General features: G+C 47.7%; 7 protein-coding genes across 7 annotated transcripts; 3 read left to right on the top strand and 4 right to left on the bottom strand.

The window, feature by feature from the left end:
- Positions 1 to 788: 788 nt before the first annotated feature.
- On the top strand, positions 789 to 2,398 carry N7500_005933 (serine incorporator domain-containing protein; the record flags this gene model as incomplete). The annotated part of the gene is made up of 4 exons (XM_056677077.1): positions 789 to 839; positions 909 to 988; positions 1,043 to 1,631; positions 1,682 to 2,398. The coding sequence occupies 4 exons, from the start codon at positions 789 to 791 to the stop codon at positions 2,396 to 2,398; spliced, it is 1,437 nt and encodes a 478-aa protein (XP_056532077.1).
- Positions 2,399 to 2,679: 281 nt separating this feature from the next.
- N7500_005932 (ATP-binding mismatch repair protein PMS1) lies at positions 2,680 to 5,861 on the top strand (the record flags this gene model as incomplete). The annotated part of the gene is made up of 5 exons (XM_056677076.1): positions 2,680 to 2,712; positions 2,768 to 2,864; positions 2,922 to 3,014; positions 3,075 to 4,227; positions 4,316 to 5,861. The coding sequence occupies 5 exons, from the start codon at positions 2,680 to 2,682 to the stop codon at positions 5,859 to 5,861; spliced, it is 2,922 nt and encodes a 973-aa protein (XP_056532076.1).
- A 71-nt stretch (positions 5,862 to 5,932) lies between these two features.
- On the bottom strand, positions 5,933 to 6,427 carry N7500_005931 (uncharacterized protein; the record flags this gene model as incomplete). The annotated part of the gene is made up of 1 exon (XM_056677075.1): positions 5,933 to 6,427. One exon carries the CDS (start codon positions 6,425 to 6,427, stop codon positions 5,933 to 5,935), a length of 495 nt encoding a protein of 164 aa, XP_056532075.1.
- A 2,615-nt stretch (positions 6,428 to 9,042) lies between these two features.
- Positions 9,043 to 10,818, bottom strand: N7500_005930 (sugar porter family MFS transporter; the record flags this gene model as incomplete). Its single annotated transcript, XM_056677074.1, has 6 exons — positions 9,043 to 9,240; positions 9,289 to 9,374; positions 9,426 to 9,508; positions 9,562 to 9,830; positions 9,889 to 9,929; positions 9,984 to 10,818. The coding sequence occupies 6 exons, from the start codon at positions 10,816 to 10,818 to the stop codon at positions 9,043 to 9,045; spliced, it is 1,512 nt and encodes a 503-aa protein (XP_056532074.1).
- Positions 10,819 to 11,731: 913 nt separating this feature from the next.
- On the bottom strand, positions 11,732 to 12,121 carry N7500_005929 (uncharacterized protein; the record flags this gene model as incomplete). The annotated part of the gene is made up of 1 exon (XM_056677073.1): positions 11,732 to 12,121. The coding sequence occupies one exon, from the start codon at positions 12,119 to 12,121 to the stop codon at positions 11,732 to 11,734; it is 390 nt and encodes a 129-aa protein (XP_056532073.1).
- A 630-nt stretch (positions 12,122 to 12,751) lies between these two features.
- Positions 12,752 to 13,984, bottom strand: N7500_005928 (DUF3712 domain-containing protein; the record flags this gene model as incomplete). Its single annotated transcript, XM_056677072.1, has 4 exons — positions 12,752 to 13,051; positions 13,105 to 13,229; positions 13,350 to 13,774; positions 13,824 to 13,984. The coding sequence occupies 4 exons, from the start codon at positions 13,982 to 13,984 to the stop codon at positions 12,752 to 12,754; spliced, it is 1,011 nt and encodes a 336-aa protein (XP_056532072.1).
- Positions 13,985 to 16,274: 2,290 nt separating this feature from the next.
- N7500_005927 (putative alpha-1,3-mannosyltransferase) lies at positions 16,275 to 18,376 on the top strand (the record flags this gene model as incomplete). The annotated part of the gene is made up of 3 exons (XM_056677071.1): positions 16,275 to 17,664; positions 17,734 to 17,918; positions 17,957 to 18,376. The coding sequence occupies 3 exons, from the start codon at positions 16,275 to 16,277 to the stop codon at positions 18,374 to 18,376; spliced, it is 1,995 nt and encodes a 664-aa protein (XP_056532071.1).
- Positions 18,377 to 18,502: the final 126 nt, after the last annotated feature.

Raw genomic sequence — 18,502 nt, 5'->3', positions numbered from 1 at the left:
TACATATGTACTACATGTTCAACCTGGAGAGTCCGACGCTGCATTGATAAGATTATGCAAATGCGTCAAATCTTCCGGAATTGCGCGAATCGTGACTCGTCATAGTTGGAGTCCACAGCGAAATGTCTTTCTCCACACGATAAGGCGGACACTCCACTGCAACGTTCATGTCTCATAGGGCCTGAGTGCCTGGCTTACTAGTAAAACGGATCAAAACGGTTGTCTTCAACCACATATCAATACTCATCCAAATTCATTGGCTTATATTATACCCTTTGCTCTTCAGTATCCAATGATTACACATTCAGAAGTCGCTTAGAAAGGAGAGATAAAGACATCGAAAAAGACCCCTGCATAAGCCGCTGACTATTCTTGTTTACAATAACGTAGGTTTCTTTGAGTATCTGTCCGAAGACAAGAACAATGCCAATGTTCCAAGGCATCGTTTTACCTGGCAGATGATCTCGTCATCCAGGAACTCAAATGTTATACTGAATACAGTTGAGACATGCGTAGTTACTTTTTGATAAACAATGTGGGAGGGAATGGAGAGAGAGAGAGAGAGAGAGAGTCTAATCCCAAATGGGCAGGACAAAAGAGGCTTGGCACGTGATATATTTTCGACTTGGATGTATTACGTAAACACCCATGACGGAGGCCTCAGATGATCTTCAATCTGATCACTTGCCTCTCTCCACACTCTCATCGATTCTGGAGCTTGATTCCCTCTTATTGTGTATCAGAACCAGAACTAGAACACTGGATCATCGTATATCTGAACTCCCGAGATGGGTGCCCTTCTTTCCATTCCGCTGTTGGCTGTGCCAAGTGTTGGTACAGTACGTTGCCGCCTATCTCCAGTTCTCCGGTACACCTGCATAGTTGGCTAATTGATTCTCTCCCGACAGATCTTGACAGTCGCAACATCATGCTGTGGAGCAGCGACATGTTCTGCAGCCTGCAGCGCCTGTGGAAAGTTCCAAAACAGGTATCATTCATCACTTGCCCAGTGCGGAGAACCTCGGACTAACAAAGACAACAGTATGGCGACGAGAATCGCCTATGCCTTCATTCTTTTGATCAACTCCATAATATCCTGGATTATGCTCACACCATGGGCTCTGAAAAAATTGCAAAAATTGACACTAGATTATATGGAGATTCGATGCGACGGGAAGGAATGTCACGGCTGGGTCGCGGTCCATCGGATCAACTTTGCCCTCGGTCTCTTCCATTTGATCCTCGCCCTTTTGCTTCTCGGTGTTAAAAGCTCGAAAGATACTCGCGCTGCTATTCAGAATGGATATTGGGGCCCGAAAGTCATCCTTTGGGTGGCCTTTGTCGTCATGTCGTTCTTCATCCCCGAACCCTTCTTCTTCGTCTATGGCAACTATATCGCCTTCTTCTGTGCCATGTTATTCCTACTTTTGGGTTTGATCCTTCTGGTCGATCTCGCGCACTCGTGGGCGGAGCTATGCCTGCAGAAGATCGAAGACAGCGACTCTCGTGTATGGCGCGGCCTGCTTATTGGTTCCACCCTCGGCATGTACTTGGCATCTTTCGTCATGACCATCCTGATGTATATCTTCTTTGCGGGCAGCGGTTGCTCTATGAACCAGGCTGCCATCACCGTACGAATTCCTCACACGACGACTCTTGGTGCCTAGCTAACTCGTCGCAGATAAACCTGATTGTGTTTTTGATCATCTCTTTCGTTTCTGTTCAACCAGCAGTGCAAGAGTCGAACTCTCGCGCAGGACTAGCCCAAGCTGCAATGGTCACTGTCTACTGTACCTACCTCACCATGTCTGCCGTTTCGATGGAACCAGATGATAAAAATTGCAACCCTCTCATCCGTTCCCGCGGAGCCAGGACTGCCACTATCGTTCTCGGTGCAATTGTTACTATGCTAACCATCGCATACACCACCACGCGGGCTGCCACTCAAGGCATTGCCTTGGGATCGAAAGGCGGTCACAGCTACATCCAGCTGGGTATGGACGACAACGAGCACGGTTTGGTTACACAGCAGCCAAACGCCCGCCGAGAGATGCGCGCTGAAGCTCTCCGGGCCGCTGTCGAGAGCGGCAGTCTTCCTGCTAGCGCCCTGGATGATAGTGATGACGAAGATGAGTATGACACCACAAAGGACGACGAGCGTGGTTCAACCCAATACAATTACTCGCTCTTCCACATCATCTTCTTCCTCGCCACCACATGGGTGGCCACTTTGTTAGTCCAGGGACTGACGGTGGACACCACGACGGATTTCGCGCCGGTGGGCCGCACATACTGGGCCAGCTGGGTGAAAATCGTCAGCTCCTGGGTCTGCTATGCTATATATCTGTGGACTCTGGTTGCGCCTGTTATGCTGCCGGATCGCTTTGGGGTTTATTAGTTTTTAATTCTACATTGATTTCGGGCGTTAAGAGCGACCGTGTTGCTCTTGATTTGTCCTTTTTCGTTTATACCCATTCTTGCAGTGCCACACAAGTTCAAGTCCACAAATGAATATATTTGTATCCCTGTAGCGCAAACAAAAAGTTCTTGGGTCAAGTTGAAGGGCGATATCGAATGTATAGATCTGTCGTATCCAACTGCTCCACCGCGGTCTTGGCAAAACCACGCGTTAAGTGAGACGCGTGCCAACTTAACCTCATCAGACATCATGGGATGAAGATGGCGACAATCCAAGCCATCGAGGCCCGCTCTGTATGAAATTCGATATTCCCCTCACAACGCCCAATCTGACCAGCGCATTGATTAGGTACACCAAATCCAATCGGGTCAAGTCATCGTTGACTTATGCTCCGTTGCTAAAGAGCTTGTCGAAAACAGTCTGGATGCTGGCGCGACGACGATCGGTGGGTGAATAACATTCTAGAAGTAGCCTGTGATGCACTTTCTGATGATTTCGGGAGTTCCAGAGGTCCGGTTTAAGAATAATGGACTGGACCTGATTGAGGTCCAAGATAACGGCAGCGGGATCTCGCCGGAAAACTATAAGAACGTCGGTGAGCTGTCACGTCTCTCTTGGTACATTACACTCAAGCTGATTTACTTTTTTCTCTTAGCATTGAAACACTATACCTCCAAACTGACCTCATACGATGACCTCTCGAGCCTACACACCTTCGGTTTCCGGGGAGAGGCGATATCCTCACTCTGCGCGTTAGCCGACTTCCACATCGTCACGGCACAAGAAAAGCAAGTTCCCCGCGCGAATCGACTCGATTTTGAACAATCTGGGAAACTCCAGAAGACACAGATCGTGGCTGGGCAGAAAGGAACGACCGCATCGGTCGAAGGCATCTTCAAGCGACTTCCCGTGCGTCGGCGGGAATTGGAGAAGAACATTAAACGAGAATACGGGAAGGTTCTGAATCTACTACATGCATATGCATGCATTAGCACTGGAGTCCGATTCAGCGTCAGAAACACTGTTGGCAAGACACGAAATGTGGTGGTCTTCTCTACAAATGGAAATAAGACCACCAAGGAAAATATTGCCAATGTGTATGGTGCGAAGACATTATCCGCCCTGATATCCCTTGATCTGGAGCTGGAGTTTGAGCCTGCCGCATGTACGAAACGGGTTGGCGACGACCAGCTGAGTAAAATTCAGGTGCGAGGCCATATCTCGCGTCCTGTATTCGGCGAGGGCCGTCAGACTCCGGATCGCCAGATGTTCTTCGTCAACTCGCGCCCATGTGGCCTGCCGCAGATTCAGAAGGCGTTTAACGAGGTTTACAAGTCGTTCAATGTGTCGCAGTCGGCTTTCATCTTTGCGGACTTTCAGATGGATACAAATGCTTACGATGTCAACGTTTCGCCTGATAAGCGCCAAATCCTGCTTCATGATGCGGGGGCTATGATTGAATCGCTCAAAATTTCTCTTACGCAACTCTTTGAGGATGCAGACCAAAGTGTGCCGCAGTCATCGGTTAAATCCATGCCTTTGCCAAAACAGCAACCACTAGCGTCACTTCCAGGGTTCGTCACTGCCCGGGAACTCAACGAAAGCGCTGGACGTAGAAGTCCGAGTCAAGATCGGACGAAGGAAAGCTCTGTGGAAACTCCGGGTGTGAATCAACAGAGCGCGATTGAGCGTTTCACAAGCTCACAGGGGGGGCATAGGAAGGGCTCAAACTACGCCATCTCCGGCTCGATCGAGGAGAACAACCCAAGCTACAACCAGTCGCTCTTCAATGTCGACGCCAGCCCCAAGTGAGCTAGAAACAGCTGCTGCGGAGATCTCCGACGATGAACTTTTCGTCCCAGAAGCCGCCCAGGAGCAGCCTGGGCCAACACCTAGCTCCCACGAATCCTCATCCCAGCCATCGGTTCCTGAAGAGACTCCATCTCGCGCCTGTGGAGACCCAGCAGAAAGCCCCAATATTATCCAAAATGCCTTCCATAGAATGCGTCCACGACGAGAACCCGCTGAACTGGCGACCATCACTATTGGCAACCGAACTGTAACATCCATGGTCGGTAGTGGTCCTCCACGAAAACGGTTCTCAGAAGATCCACCTTTAGTGATGGAACCGCCCCGGCGGAAGAGACGAATACATACACCATCACGGCCTGATATCTTTGGTAAACACATGAGAGCCTTTGCTGCGCCTGGATCGCAGCTTGATGACGAAGAAGACGAAGAAGGCTCTGCTAGTGAAGATGACCAGATTGAAGAAGATGAAAATGACCTTTCATCTGAAATTGAGGACACACAAGACGTGGAGCAAGAGCCCGAAACCGAGGGTTCTCCTCCGGTTGAGGATGGCGCCTATGTTCCTGACCAAGGTGCAGCCCAATCAGAAGTTGAAAACACCAAGGCGAAAGACAAAGACACCGCCATAGATGAAAGTCTCGACGAAGCTGAGAAGAAGGCACAGGAAGAAGCTACAGTACAACGGCTCATTCATGAAGCCGAGGAGGCTGCTGTGCTTCCTCAAGAAAATAGCACAAACCGTGCAAAGAAGATGAACAAGGGCGCTGCACATCGTGACGCGACTATACAGCTTGTCGGCACGGTAGATGGGTCTATTCCACGTCTCCAATCTCAACTCATTACATTGCAAAAGACCCTGCAAGCAGGCACCAAGAAAACGACAGAGGAAGCTACTGATCTTGGCGAGAAAACTGCCGAGGACAAACTTTCCTTGACTGTAAGCAAGAATGATTTTGCCCAAATGCGCATTATCGGTCAGTTCAACTTGGGCTTCATCATCGCAGTCCGTCCAGGAGACGATCGCGATGAGCTCTTCATCATCGACCAACATGCCTCCGATGAGAAATTCAATTTCGAGCGCCTGCAAGCTGAAACTGTGGTGCAAAATCAGCGACTTGTCCGTCCGCAACGTCTCGATCTCACTGCCGTTGAAGAAGAGGTTGTCCTTGAGAATCGCGTCGCTCTTGAGAAAAACGGTTTCCTCGTGACCGTTGACGAAAGCGGCGATGAGCCTATCGGCCGTCGATGTCAGCTGGTCTCATTACCGCTGAGCAAGGAAGTGGTGTTCGGCGTCCGGGATCTGGAGGAACTGATTGTGTTGCTATCAGAGTCAATTTCAACGTCAGATGGGTTGTCAGTACCACGGCCGAGCAAAGTCCGCAAAATGTTTGCTATGCGCGCATGTCGTTCAAGTATCATGATTGGAAAGACCTTGACGAATCGCCAAATGGAACGGGTCGTTCAGAACATGGGGACTATCGATAAACCTTGGAATTGCCCCCATGGTCGACCGACAATGCGGCACTTGATGAGTCTGGGCCAGTGGGATGAATGGAATGAGTTTGAGGAAACCGAAGGACTCGACCCTTGGAAACAATTTTTGGAAGGAGAAGATGAAGATGAAGCATAATCCATAACGATACCCTGTGCGTGATATAGATGTATAACAAGAAGAGATTAAATGAACAAAGACACGAACCATCACCACCATCGAAACCACCCTTTCGCTGGCTGATCCACTTTTTTTCCACTAGCATCAAGATCAACATGTCCATTTGCATTTCCATTCTCAACATGCCCATTCAGTTCCGTATCACTGCCATCTTCACTCCCGTGGTCCCCACCCCTCTCGACGTTATCCATCATATCCTCCAAGGCCAGCAAATCACGCTCAATCATCTCCGCCCAATTCTGCACATCTCCAATCTCCTTTAAGCCCTCGCGCGTCTCATCTGCGAGTCCAACCCACTGCTGATTTTGCCGCGCGAGTCGCTGCGTATTCTCCGCAAGTTCGGCTTCTTGTCTTTCCAGCGCTGTCGCGTTGGACTGGATGTTTGCTGCGCGGTCGCGGAGCGGCGCTTCGAGATTTGTTCCCACTGAGTGGAGTGTTGCGGTGAAGGCTGCTAGCGCTTCTTTTTGTCGTTGGTCTGTGTTTTCGGTTGGATTGGGGTTCGGCTGCGGGGTGGAGCTTTCCATGGTCTCGGAGTCGGGTTGGGGATTTATAGGTGTCAGAGATGAGCCCGATGATTCCGATGATATCTCAGTGACTTGTAGGTTCCGAACGGGTTACTTCGTACTTCGTACTTAGTACTGATATAAGAAATGTAAAGATCGACCCCACGCGGCACATGTCATTTCCCCGCCCTACGTGATGGTTTGTCGAGTGTGTCTGATCGCCCGATGTTGATTCTGAAGACTACAATATCGAGTTCATTGGTTTTGATTGTCTCGCAAAGAAGGTATTCGAGTGTTTTGTTTAATGCAATGTAATGTCCCTAACGGCGGATCTATACCATGACGGAACTATTATTACTTTTGATCACAACGCAGAAGATATCTAAAAGAAAGTCTACTAACGAGAGTACTTTACAGTAAATAAAGTCTCACTCTGTGGTCCTTCTTTCGTGCTGTAAAGTGAGCCCCTGGGTTTGAGATGAAAAATATACCGTGATCGAAGTTTAGAAGCTGTCCAAGATAGAAAAGCCATACCTTGGTCTAGACAGCCAGGCATTCACAAACCCAGATCAATCAAGTACAGAGAAGAGGATCGACAGATCCCAGGCCAACAAATGACTAGGTGTTGACAAGGGATTGGTCCACATTGGATGCTGTCCAGGTATACCACGCAACTCTTTGGTCCCTACCCTAGTTCCACCCTGGTCCCCAAAAAGGAAGGCATTCTTTCTTGTTACGGCCCAGTGGTAGATACATGTCTTTCTGTCTGGCAGCTCACTTGAAAGGCTCATGCACCTCCCCTTGACACTGGATCCCAATCAGGCTTAATAGAGGATCGAATGTTCCTAAATCGGCATAGCATGCTCTTGTTTCTTTGTTCGCATCTGCAACTTCGCTGGGGAAGGCGCGACCTAGAGGTCGCGCCTTCTTCGGGCTGTCACAGATTCCCTATATGAAAGCCTCCCAGGGTTTTCAAACTTCCTCCTGTCAACCACCTCTATCATAAGCTTCCTAGATCTAATCTGGCAAGGCTTCCCTGATAGCAGTGGTACAAGTAAGCATCATCCTATATGATGTGACTCCGAACTCTTCTGACAGGTGACAGCCTTAGTAGACGGTAGGGGGGCTCTCCGGAGTCTTCTGAGCATCGACCAGGTTGGGTATGTTATTGTTATCCCCCTCTTGAGTTTGTAACCTGTCTGACTCGTGCTCCTTTCTGATTAGGTCCTTCGTTGGAGAACCTAGATCGGGGTCCCCGATAAGCCTTGACGATATGGTTGTATGTCCTTGCCAGTGACAATCTTCTTCCCCATTGCTGACTTGTCATCTCTTAGAACCTTCGTTGGATGGCGGCAAGATGTACCTGCGCTGAGCATGGACTCTGTCCTGTCAGCCTTAGTGATGTGCGGGTGAGTTCTTCAGCCATTGGTAATTCTATCGTTTCTAACCACATCTCCCTGCCGTCAGAAACTTTGTCACCAACGCCCGGACCAAGTCGGCTCTCTCTTCGGAGGTACGTTGTGCTGTAAATCTTGGGGAGGCAGATGGGATCCAAGGCCCATCAATCTACGAGGGGGGGATAGCCCGACCCGGAATGGCATGCACGTAGCAATACGAGTCCCCATTACGTTTGTCGTGGCATCCAGGACACAAGTCCAAGTATGCTCTTCCCGTCTGTGGTCATTTATCATTCCTAACCTGTGGGCCTCAACAGAACCTTTGTGGGAAGACCTGAAGTCAGACCGGGTCTGCACAATCCCAGTCTCGGCGGGTCCGGCTAAATTCCAGGTGAGTTTGCCTACCAGTCTGTTTGTTTTTGCTGTTAACTCGAGATTATTTCTATCAGTGCATTCAGCGGAGTTTCTGAGATTACGCAGCAACGACTGTGTGATATCACTTGCAGTTGGCCATGCAACCCCGCTTTTTACTCGAAGAAGAAGCGAAGAAACAAGTTGGAGCTCCAAACCTTGCGGTTTACTTGTTAGGCCTTCGGGGGCCTTTTATGTGGGCTGTGGGCTTTTTCTGGTCAATAAGAGAGCTGCTGTTCTCTTGCCTGGGTACATGATTTGAAGGAATAATACTTTCAGATTAGTACACTTAGCAAGACCAAACAACAAAACATCCATTACATCTCTGATCGGAGCGGGCTGAATAAACAGAGAATTATTTGCCTGCTATGCTCCTGATCAATGATGTACCTGGAAACATTTCATCCCAATCAAACAACGTCAACCGTAGTTGTAGCAGTATCTAGCTTTGGGTTCCAAATACTTTTGGTATTGCAAATATAACCTCTGGTTCAAACACGTCCTTTTCCTGATGCGTCTTCTCTATCTAGACTCCATCTATCTGCGGGTAAATAATCGGACCTATAAAAACCTTGGGTAATCGTATTCTGAGAGCTAGCAGACAAAAGCCCGGTCTGTTAGCCACTAATGGGAGATGGGATCATTCAACAATATTTCCAAAAGTCGATAAGAAGATCTATCTCCAGTGGTCACTACGAGAGTCGGAGCGAAGAGGCACCTGTGAGATCTAAATCTGAACTCTAGTAAATTCCAGTAAATTCTAAGAACATATAGACACACGGTGGAGATGGAAAGAACCCCCAGGGCTTGGTCTGTAGAGTTTCAGTCTTATACCTCGATGTGTGTAGCCTCACCCATTGGCTTTTCATTACTTTCGGTGTTCAAAGTTCGATGATGCCCAGGGTGGACAGGATAACCTCTGGTTTCCCAAACACCTCCAGTAATTCCACCTCTCGAGAAAAGATGATCAACATCCTCCAGTTCCAAGCCTTTGGTCTCGGGGAAGAAGAAGAAAACCATTGGAATCTTGGTTCAGTCAGTATCATAAGATTGAATTCAGAGTTGGGGTCATACCCAGGCAAAACAGAAGCAGGCGAAGATGATGAATGTTTTCCATCCAATATTATCAATTGCTGTGGGTGTAATTTGGACGACAATGACTGCGACGGTTAGTGAAGGCACTTACTTCCTCTGGAGGCCAATCAACTTACAAACACAAATCCAATTGACAAAGCCGCCAAAAGCCTGAGCTCTAGCTCGGATACGGGTAGTTGAGATTTCAGAAGGATAGAACCTGTCAATCGTCAGCAGTAGTACACAAATGCAAGTCAGATAGGGAAAACTAACCAAGGGACTGGCAGATAACCAATGCCAAGGAACAACTGGAAAATAAAAACGAACACCGTAGCTGCATATGCGCATGACTCTGTGCCAATCGATAACAGAATGGCAGTCATCACGAAACAGAAACAGAGACCAGCGGCGGAGACCATGAGTGATACCCGTCGGCCGAATTTGTCCATACTCCACAGGGGGATAACAGAGCCAACAAGGTATGCGAGAGAGGTGCAGCCACCAAGGACCAAAGAGAGATTGCGGGATAGGTTCATAGCATTCTATTTAGGTATTTGGCTTAGTTCACTTATTCAACTGGAGATGGGAATAGGGGCATACCTGGTAGACAATGGGGGCGTAGTAATTGATCATGTTAGAGCCTAACACATGTCAATACAAAAACACCTCACGGCGTCTGGACTGGTATTTCTCACCTGTAAACTGCTGTTGAATATTGATAACAGCAGCCAGGATCATTCGTCGAAGATTCCCCATCGGGCCACCCGACCAGAGCTCCTTGTACTTGAATGGTCCGCCAGCAGACTCAATCTCAATTGACGATTCGATTTGATGACGCAGAAGAATAACCTCAGGGTTTGACTCATCAGCGGGCTGATCCATTTGAAGACGTGCCAGGACCGACGCTGCTTCGTCACTGCGATCTTGTTCACAAAGCCAACGTGGAGAATCAGGCAGGGGAATCATCTGCAGAACCAAAAATACTGCAAAGAAAGCTTGGAAGCTGATTGGGAACCGCCATTGAGCCGGTGTATCCACGAAACTCAGTCCATAATCCAGCCAGTATGCGATACAGAGACCGAGAATCGTCACAGTGCCTTGGGCAGAGAGCAACATGCCACGCTGCTCTGGGCGAGCTAACTCGGACTGGTATGCTGGCACAGTACTGCTGTTGATTCCATTGCCAAGGCCAGTGACAATTCGGCCAACGAGGAATTGAGGAACGGTATAGGAACTGCCGAGGATAATCGTTCCGATGATCATGATAGAACCACCTGCGATAATCATCTTGCGGCGACCGTATCTGTGACCAATGACGAGACTCAGAAGGCAACCTACTGCACAGCCGATATCGTAGATCGAAGTAAGGAGACCCTGCATCGTGCTGTCAGGATTGTTGAATGTTTGTCCGAATTGATTGTTCGCGCCAATCAGGCCGCTCATCACGCCCTGGTCATATCCCAATAGGAGAAAGGCTTGGCAGCTTGCAGCTGTCACAGCCCAGTGAAGGTATTTTCCGCGTAGGACCATAATGTGCTTGGATCAACGGGGAAACTAGAGAGACATTTGCATCCGGGGCCCCAGGTCCTTTTCTCCAGTCAACCCTTTCCATAGCATGTCGGTTCACTCTTGCCCGAAAGACCCTGTTCGGTCCAATATACCCCGGGGCTAGTACATTCACCTGCGGGACAAAACAGGGTTAGCGTATATTTTTCCCCGCGGGGACCCCACATTGACGAATCCCTGCGATTACCACTGCCCAGCTGGAAAGCGGCTGGGGAGTTCTTGAAGCATGAGACTTTAAGATCCAGCTGGAGACTGCCGTTCAGTCTCTGGGCTTGATCCCTGATGAGCATTGTCAATGCGCGACTCTTGAGATCAACTGGTATTGGTGCAGCATCATGATACACATTGTGGTGTCCTGTTACTTCGATGGGTCAAGTATATACGCTTGAAAGAGACCAGCATACATTTATTATGTTTAGTTTACTCTGGAGAGATAGCCAAGCTGACCAGAAGCATAGGTAGGTATGCCTAAGTCATTTGTACTGATTAAGTCTCTATTGGCCGTTAGATAGGCCAATTTCCTAATTGGGATAAAAAAAGGGCCACCCTCCCGAAACTGTGGATCGCACTACTGGAGATAATTCATGTCAAGCACGAAGAAATGAAGGGCACAGCTAAAGTCACTCCGTATGGTGTTGTCATCTTATCACTTCTTGTTCAATTTTCTTGATCTATAGATAAATTCTTTCAATCGGCTTGGGCGCCAAAAAGACTAATTTCAGTTCAGGAATCAAGCAAATATTCAACATTTGAGCATATACAAGTACCACAAGCCCACAGTTTAGTCTCTCGGGGCTAATTTTACTGCTATCAAATACGTTACTACGAAGAATTTCCGGGGAAAGAAGTATCTTTGAGCGAATGAGTTGGCATATAGTTAAAGGTCGGAATATCTGTTTACAGCCGCAATCTGGCGAGATATCCAATGCTGATCGGAATATAGGCGCATGAGGTTCTCCTTGAGCATAATCAACTGGTCCTCAAGCTTGTGAGTCTTCGTTAAAAATGCCCCATTGTACCCGTAATAGTTTTTTCTATCAAGCACGGTACGGCATTGCGGCATCTCCCTACACATAGTGGCACTCGCTCGTTCGACGACACGTACCTCGTCAATAAGATCGGTGAGGTTGTCAACTGCTAGCGCTAGGCGGAGAGGCGAAATCCCCTTGCGACTCATAATAACATCAATCTCGAGCTGTAGCTCAGCTTTGAACCGGTTGCGTGTACGCAGAAATTGATGCTCGGGATTTCCTGTCGGAGAGTACATGACTCTAGATTGGTGATCTACAACGAATCTGAGTAGGAAGGATTCTGTCAGATTAGCTGCTAGGGATTAGTGAAGATGTAGTTGATGTAGATGCACGATCGTTGAGAAGACGGTGGGATCGAGTCTTATTTATGTAATTTTCGTCAAGAGTAGCTTTATTATTAGAGTCAAAGAGAAGCAATGTCATGAAAGAAACAATGCCAGTAACAAAGCCTTCTTTTTTTCTCCCCCTTCCATGGCCGCGTTTATTCTTTGTAGTTTAAACAGGGATACCTAGACGTGAATGAATCAGAAATGACGGCTGTATATCTGGGGTTGAGTCATTGAAAAGGCTTGTTGAATTCTTCGGTATACTTCATTGCACTGTATACATTGGAATGTGTATATTTCCATGCTGAGGTTTGTTGTGTCTTGATTCTCCAGAGGGAGTCTCCAGTCGAGCGGGGGGTGGGTATCTGAGCAGCATGTTGCCATGGTCAGAGGTACAACGAAGTAGAATCTATATCTCTGTCATTTGCAGTGAAAATGCGCTATCTTTGACATACATATCCGAAGAAATCCCATGTAGCTTTATAGTCTAAACTCATAGCATGCTCATCCTGTAGTACTCTCGATCGTAGGTTCACCACGTCAAGAAAATAAACTTGAAGCATATTCTAATAGATCAATCCTTGTCGACGCTGACACAGCCTTGATAGCGGCTGTGAAGTAAGGGATATCGACACCCTTGAAAGAGCAACTTCTCCCATGAACCTCGATGGTCACAGTGCCAATTTCATCGTCACCGGAAAGGGCCTCATGAATCAATCTCTTTTTGTCCACTGAACCGAGCACCACAGCGTTGCTATTAGTCTTTTCTAAAAAGAGATATGGCAGATCGACCCAACCCAATTCTGAGCCACCCATGGTGAGATTAAAAGTCACATGTCCCTAAATGTGTTAGCTTATACTTCTATCCCAGGGAATGGGATGGATTGATATACCAGCTCAATAACGAAGGGAGTCGGATTGCGCACGGAGATTGTGGCATTGAAGTTATATCCATCAACTGGAGGATCCAGGAGCTCTATACTGGTGATGTTGAATGCGCCTTCGGCGTTGATAAAATCTGCAAATTTTAGAAATGTTCACTCCTATCGAGCAACTTGATATGGTATTTCTCACCTGTGGCATTGTAACCTAAGACTGTCAGCTTGTTTTATAGATGTGATTGGAAACCTATACTCACCACCCACGTTCATTGTTTTATGGATGTTTAAATGAGCAGTTGGTAGTGCTCCAATTTTCAAATCTGATGAGCCTTCAATCAAGATTGAAGAACTCCTGTTAGATCCGGCTGCAGTTGCCAATCGTGACATACAGTCAACACACGATAAATGCATATCTTGATCTATTTCGAGGGTGGCGTGTTTGCCAAATGCAATATCAGGCACTGGGAAGGTTGTAAAGATCTTATCGGTATCTTTAACACGACATGTGGCATTGAATGCGTTCATATGACCACTACCACTGAACCCACCTCCTGTTCGGAGAGTTTGTTTTTGTTTAACGTGAAAGGCGGTTGGCCGGGGGTTGGTAATCTCAAGGCCATCAGAGTCATACTCGTACTTGTTGATATAATCGTTTGCGAAGTTGGGAATCCCGACATAAAATCTAAGAAATAATTAGCATAGCCATTATTATCTTGTATGATGGAGCTCACAGAGGGAGAATGATAACGAGAACAGAGATGCAAAATGCAATCAAATACGCCCACCAGAACCTCTTCATGTGCGCCTTGAATCGGTTCCATAAATTGGGTTTTTCTGGGGTAAGTAGCACATCCTCCACCTCAGAGTTACTTGAAACATCGGATTTTGACATGATGGGGGCAACAATGTTGATGAGTGCCAAAGGATTTGCTTCGGCCTAGGTCGTGGACAGTAAAGGTCCAGTAGATAGCAGTATGGCAACAGCTTCCCATGCTGGTTTGGAGGTAGAAGAGGAGAAATTGGATTGGGGATTCTAAGGTTGAGTGAAGCAGTTTCTAAGCTAGTCGTCGCTTCGGGGTGCGTTACACCCCATGTCGATCAGACCCGCCTTTCACATGATAGGGAGATGTGCATAGCAATGATTGAACGAGAACAATGTCTCTACGAGAAGAATTGACGTCATAATTATTCTTGTAGGATCGGCCATGTTATTTTATTGTGAGTTCTAAAGCTGACGTTTGGCATACAAATGCTCGAAGACGAGGCTCAAGCAAAGCGATATGTGTGAGAACGCAAGTCCCACCGACACCCTTCGATCGGGACTAGTTTCCCCGTCGGTGGAGCACCTAAATATGTGTGTTGTATGCTCCTGTGGTGTCTGTGTAGCAAAAGTAGTCAGAGAAGCCAATCAAGACCTTCCATAGGTGACCAACTTGCCTCAAAATGGTAGCTAGAGCCTTACATATATGTACTTCTCGTATCGGATACGTGATCAACACAATGACGTTTGATGGATTGCAGATCGTGCGTGGAGTAGAGTGATCGGCCAAGACAGACCTCGGCTGTGAGTTCAACTGCTTGCAATGTACCTCAGATACCATATAGCATTGCATGAATATGAACCTGGTACTAAGGAGAGTTGTACGCATTAGACCTCCGCAGAGCCCACAAATCCCAACGCCTAACCCACCCCAATTCACTAATGGGCTGGGTTTTGGGCCTAGTCCTTAGGGCCCCCGGGGGTTATTGGCTTGGGGGCCCAACACGGCCCAATAGGCACCAAACAATACAAATATTCTGAGGAATGTGATTTTTTTTTTCAATTGCCTTGTATTGAGGCCCCGTTTTGACCTCAAGGGTAAGGTGATATCTTACTATTTTTAACTAATATATCATTGATAAGTAGTGAAACTTATGTATCGTTACATTTGAACACGCGAAAGGACGCGTTATCTAGTTAAGTCTTGAATTATAGAGGATCACTCGGAAAGTGGTGAGCGTGGTGCTCCCCTATATCGGAAATATATATCAGATATTAAAGTACACATTGACATTTCTTCAAATCTCCACTGGTTGATTTTATTTGAAATTAGAATATACACTTATATAGTTATCCCAGTTATGAAATGTGAATTGGGAGGATATAATTCGTAGAAGGGTCAATATACAGCGATTACGAGATCCTAGCTGAGCCCCCTAAATGGGCTATAATGGGGGCCTTACGGGCCTCCACGAATGGGCTTTGCGGAGGTCCTCTACGCATGATATGTATCAACAAAGGGGGTAAAGTCTCGCATTGAATTTATGCTCTCTATTACTTTCCCGGGGGTCTCGATCCCTTGGGAGGGTCCAATGTTCAAGGCTGAGTTAGCGACATTCACACTTGCACCTCCGGGGCTTACTGCGCTCTCCTTTTCTTTGATTTCCCACCCAACTCTAACCAAGTAGAATATTCCCCAGCGAATTTTCTAGTACTCCCCTGTATTTCTGGTACCCTTCCATCATGATCACAGGCTAGTAAACCTACAGAGTGTTAGATTTTGTCTACAGCCACCTAGTGTACAGCTCTAATGCAGTGGGAAGTACTCCGTATGTATATAGTGGACATGAATATTACATTTTATCCCATGTATGCACCTTGGCAGCTCCCGAGCCCCAACATTCCAGAGTTGGAAGGAAATCCATGGGTACCTGAAGGGTGGGACATAGATCGGCCCGACCCGTAGAAAAGGTTCCAGAAACCTTTCAGATGTAACAGAGGCAACCTCCCCTGAAAGTCATTTTTGTTCCATAATTTGGTCAAGTCAACATTTTCTGAAACAGTCAGACTGTGGTCCAGGAAGCCCAAAGCCACTATGCCTCAAAGCGGAAACGTATCCCAACTAGGAAGGTGGTACACCTGATTTTTCAGGTACCGGAGCACACACCCTTGGGGGCTAAAAGAGATTAATCAAAACTAAACCGCTATCAGAATATGGATACGGAGTACGGAGGAGGAATGAGATTATGAGAGCTGAAAAAGGTCAAAGGTCTAGACCACGGGTAACGCTAACTAGATATGGTATAGGACACGGCCTTTTCTGTCTTGTCCACGGGTCCTCGAAAACATTCTGTAAAATGGCTCGCATGGATTTGAGCGGCTGTGTCCTATCTTCCCTCAGTAATTAATCCCGATTGTCCAAATGTTACCACGGCACTCAATTCCACTTAAAGAAGGCCGTCTGTCACATTTAAGACCAGCCAAAACGCGACGAAAAAGCATGCTTTTGCGAACCACTCGTGTCATCATTGCGGTTGTAGCGGCGTGGTTGGTAATCTCATTCCTGCTTTTTAGGTCGCCAGCTTCAGACGCAAAGAGCCAGACTTCCACCTTGGTCACGGACAGAACATGGCGAAGTTCACTCACTGATAACACGATTGCGGCGTCATCGGAACATGATTCGACATTGCAAAAGACACCCGGCGAGAATTCTATTGGGGAAAATTCACCAGGGCTGCAGGAAAATGTAGAAGATCAAAAGTCACCGCAGTCATTCTCAAATATCGATGAAGATAGCGAGAATAGCACGATTTCGGATCTAGAGCCCGATCTCTTCGAGGCCGCTCTTGACTACCTTCTATCAACAGCCCCCAACGAGCTCTACATCAAACAAATCCTACGGCCAGTAGTCAGCACAGGCGAGGCGAAGCTACACGACCTTGGCCTGCGCACACGCATATATAAAGAATTATTCGAGACTTGGGAGAAGGTACACCTCGTCAACAGCGACGACAATCAGACTTACGTGCGGAATGACGTTGTCCCCTACATCCGGGACAAGTTCAGCGAGTCAACATACCCTGGCATACTCCACAAATACGACTCCTATCGCAAGTTTGTCACCAAACTCTCTGCACTCTTGTTTCCGTGGACGAGTCCATACTTTGCAGATCATATGAGTATGCACATCTCGTTGCGCCATGGAGGTCGTGGCATCGTGACAACGGCGGGCAATGGCCAGGCACAGTTTCTACTGGCGGCCATTCCTTCCTTTCGCCTTCTGGGCTGCGATCTTCCCGTCGAGGTCATGTATCTCGGCGAAAACGATCTGAATAAGGACTTCCGGATGAAACTTGAGGCCATACCAGGCGTCACAACGCGTGACCTCTCCGCACTGGTGAACGATGAAGGTTGGCAGCTCAACGGATGGGCTGGTAAGCCCTTTGCTATTCTTTTCTCGTCTTTCCGCGAAGCCCTGTTCATCGACGCCGATTCACTGTTCTTCGTGAACCCCGAGTCCCTTTTTGATGACCCGGAATACGTGCGCACGGGTGCCCTTTTCTTCAGAGATCGAAATATCTCGCCAGAGAGTAAGCAGGGATGGCTGCAAAAGGTCTTGCCAGAGCCAATTTCGCAAGCTGTGCAGCAGAGCAGAATGTGGACCGGGGAGAGCGGGCATGAACAAGAGTCGGGAGTCATCGTCGTGGATAAGTGGATGCACTTTGTTGCATTGTTACTCGTATGCAGAATGAATGGGCCAGATAGGAATGGTAATGGTGCGGACATTGTAGGGACTTACGATATGGTCTACGGTTCGTTTTACCCCGGTACCTGTCTTCCCAAACTCCCTTTACGTTTACTAACCACCTGAGCTAATACAGGTGATAAGGAAACCTTTTGGCTTGGATGGGAGCTCGTTGGGGATACTTCATATTCCTTTCACCCGGGTCTATCTGCAGTCATGGGCGTTGTCCAACCTGCAGTCGTGGACGTTGTCCAACCTGAAATTGTGGACGCTGTTCAACCTGCAGTCGTGGACGTTGTCCAGACTGAAATTGTGGACGTTGTCCGACCCCCGACACCTTCGACGCCATCAATCAACAGCCGAAACTATCCTTCGTCGATGGAATTGCAGTGGCCTCACCAGCAGCGAACCCACCAGTAGATGGAATTGCAGTGGCCTCACCAAGAGCGAATCCACCAGTAGATGGAAGCGAATCGGCGCCAACCCATGATCCCAATCCCACAATCTGTGCCCCCCAGCTTCTTCATTTGGACCGCGAGAACCGTCCTTTATGGTTCAATGGCTGGGTGTTTGAGAATAAGTTTGCGGACGGTAAACGGGTCATGGGAAAGTTCGACATGTTTATGGAGGAACCGAGTAAGCCACAGGTTCCAGAAGCATGGCAATTAAAGGAACACAATCTCTGTTGCTTGTCAAACTCCACGCCAAAGAACTTTACGACACAGGAGACCGAATGGCTTGAAGAGTTGCTTGACTTGGTAAATATCGTTGGTAACTAGTGGAGAAAGAATATCTTGATGATTGCATATACTATGCCCCAACACACACACAAAGGAAAGCTCGAGGGATCTGGGGTGACAATTTTTAGGTGGAAGGGGTTGTGAACAACCTCGAAAGTTCCTAAA

Source organism: Penicillium coprophilum, assembly GCF_028826855.1.
Source record: "Penicillium coprophilum strain IBT 35676 chromosome Unknown utg000004l_segment0_segment0, whole genome shotgun sequence".
Lineage (NCBI taxonomy): Eukaryota > Fungi > Ascomycota > Eurotiomycetes > Eurotiales > Aspergillaceae > Penicillium > Penicillium coprophilum.
The sequence above is the reverse complement of the archived record's forward strand: the minus strand, read 5'-3'. Positions and strand labels throughout refer to the sequence as shown.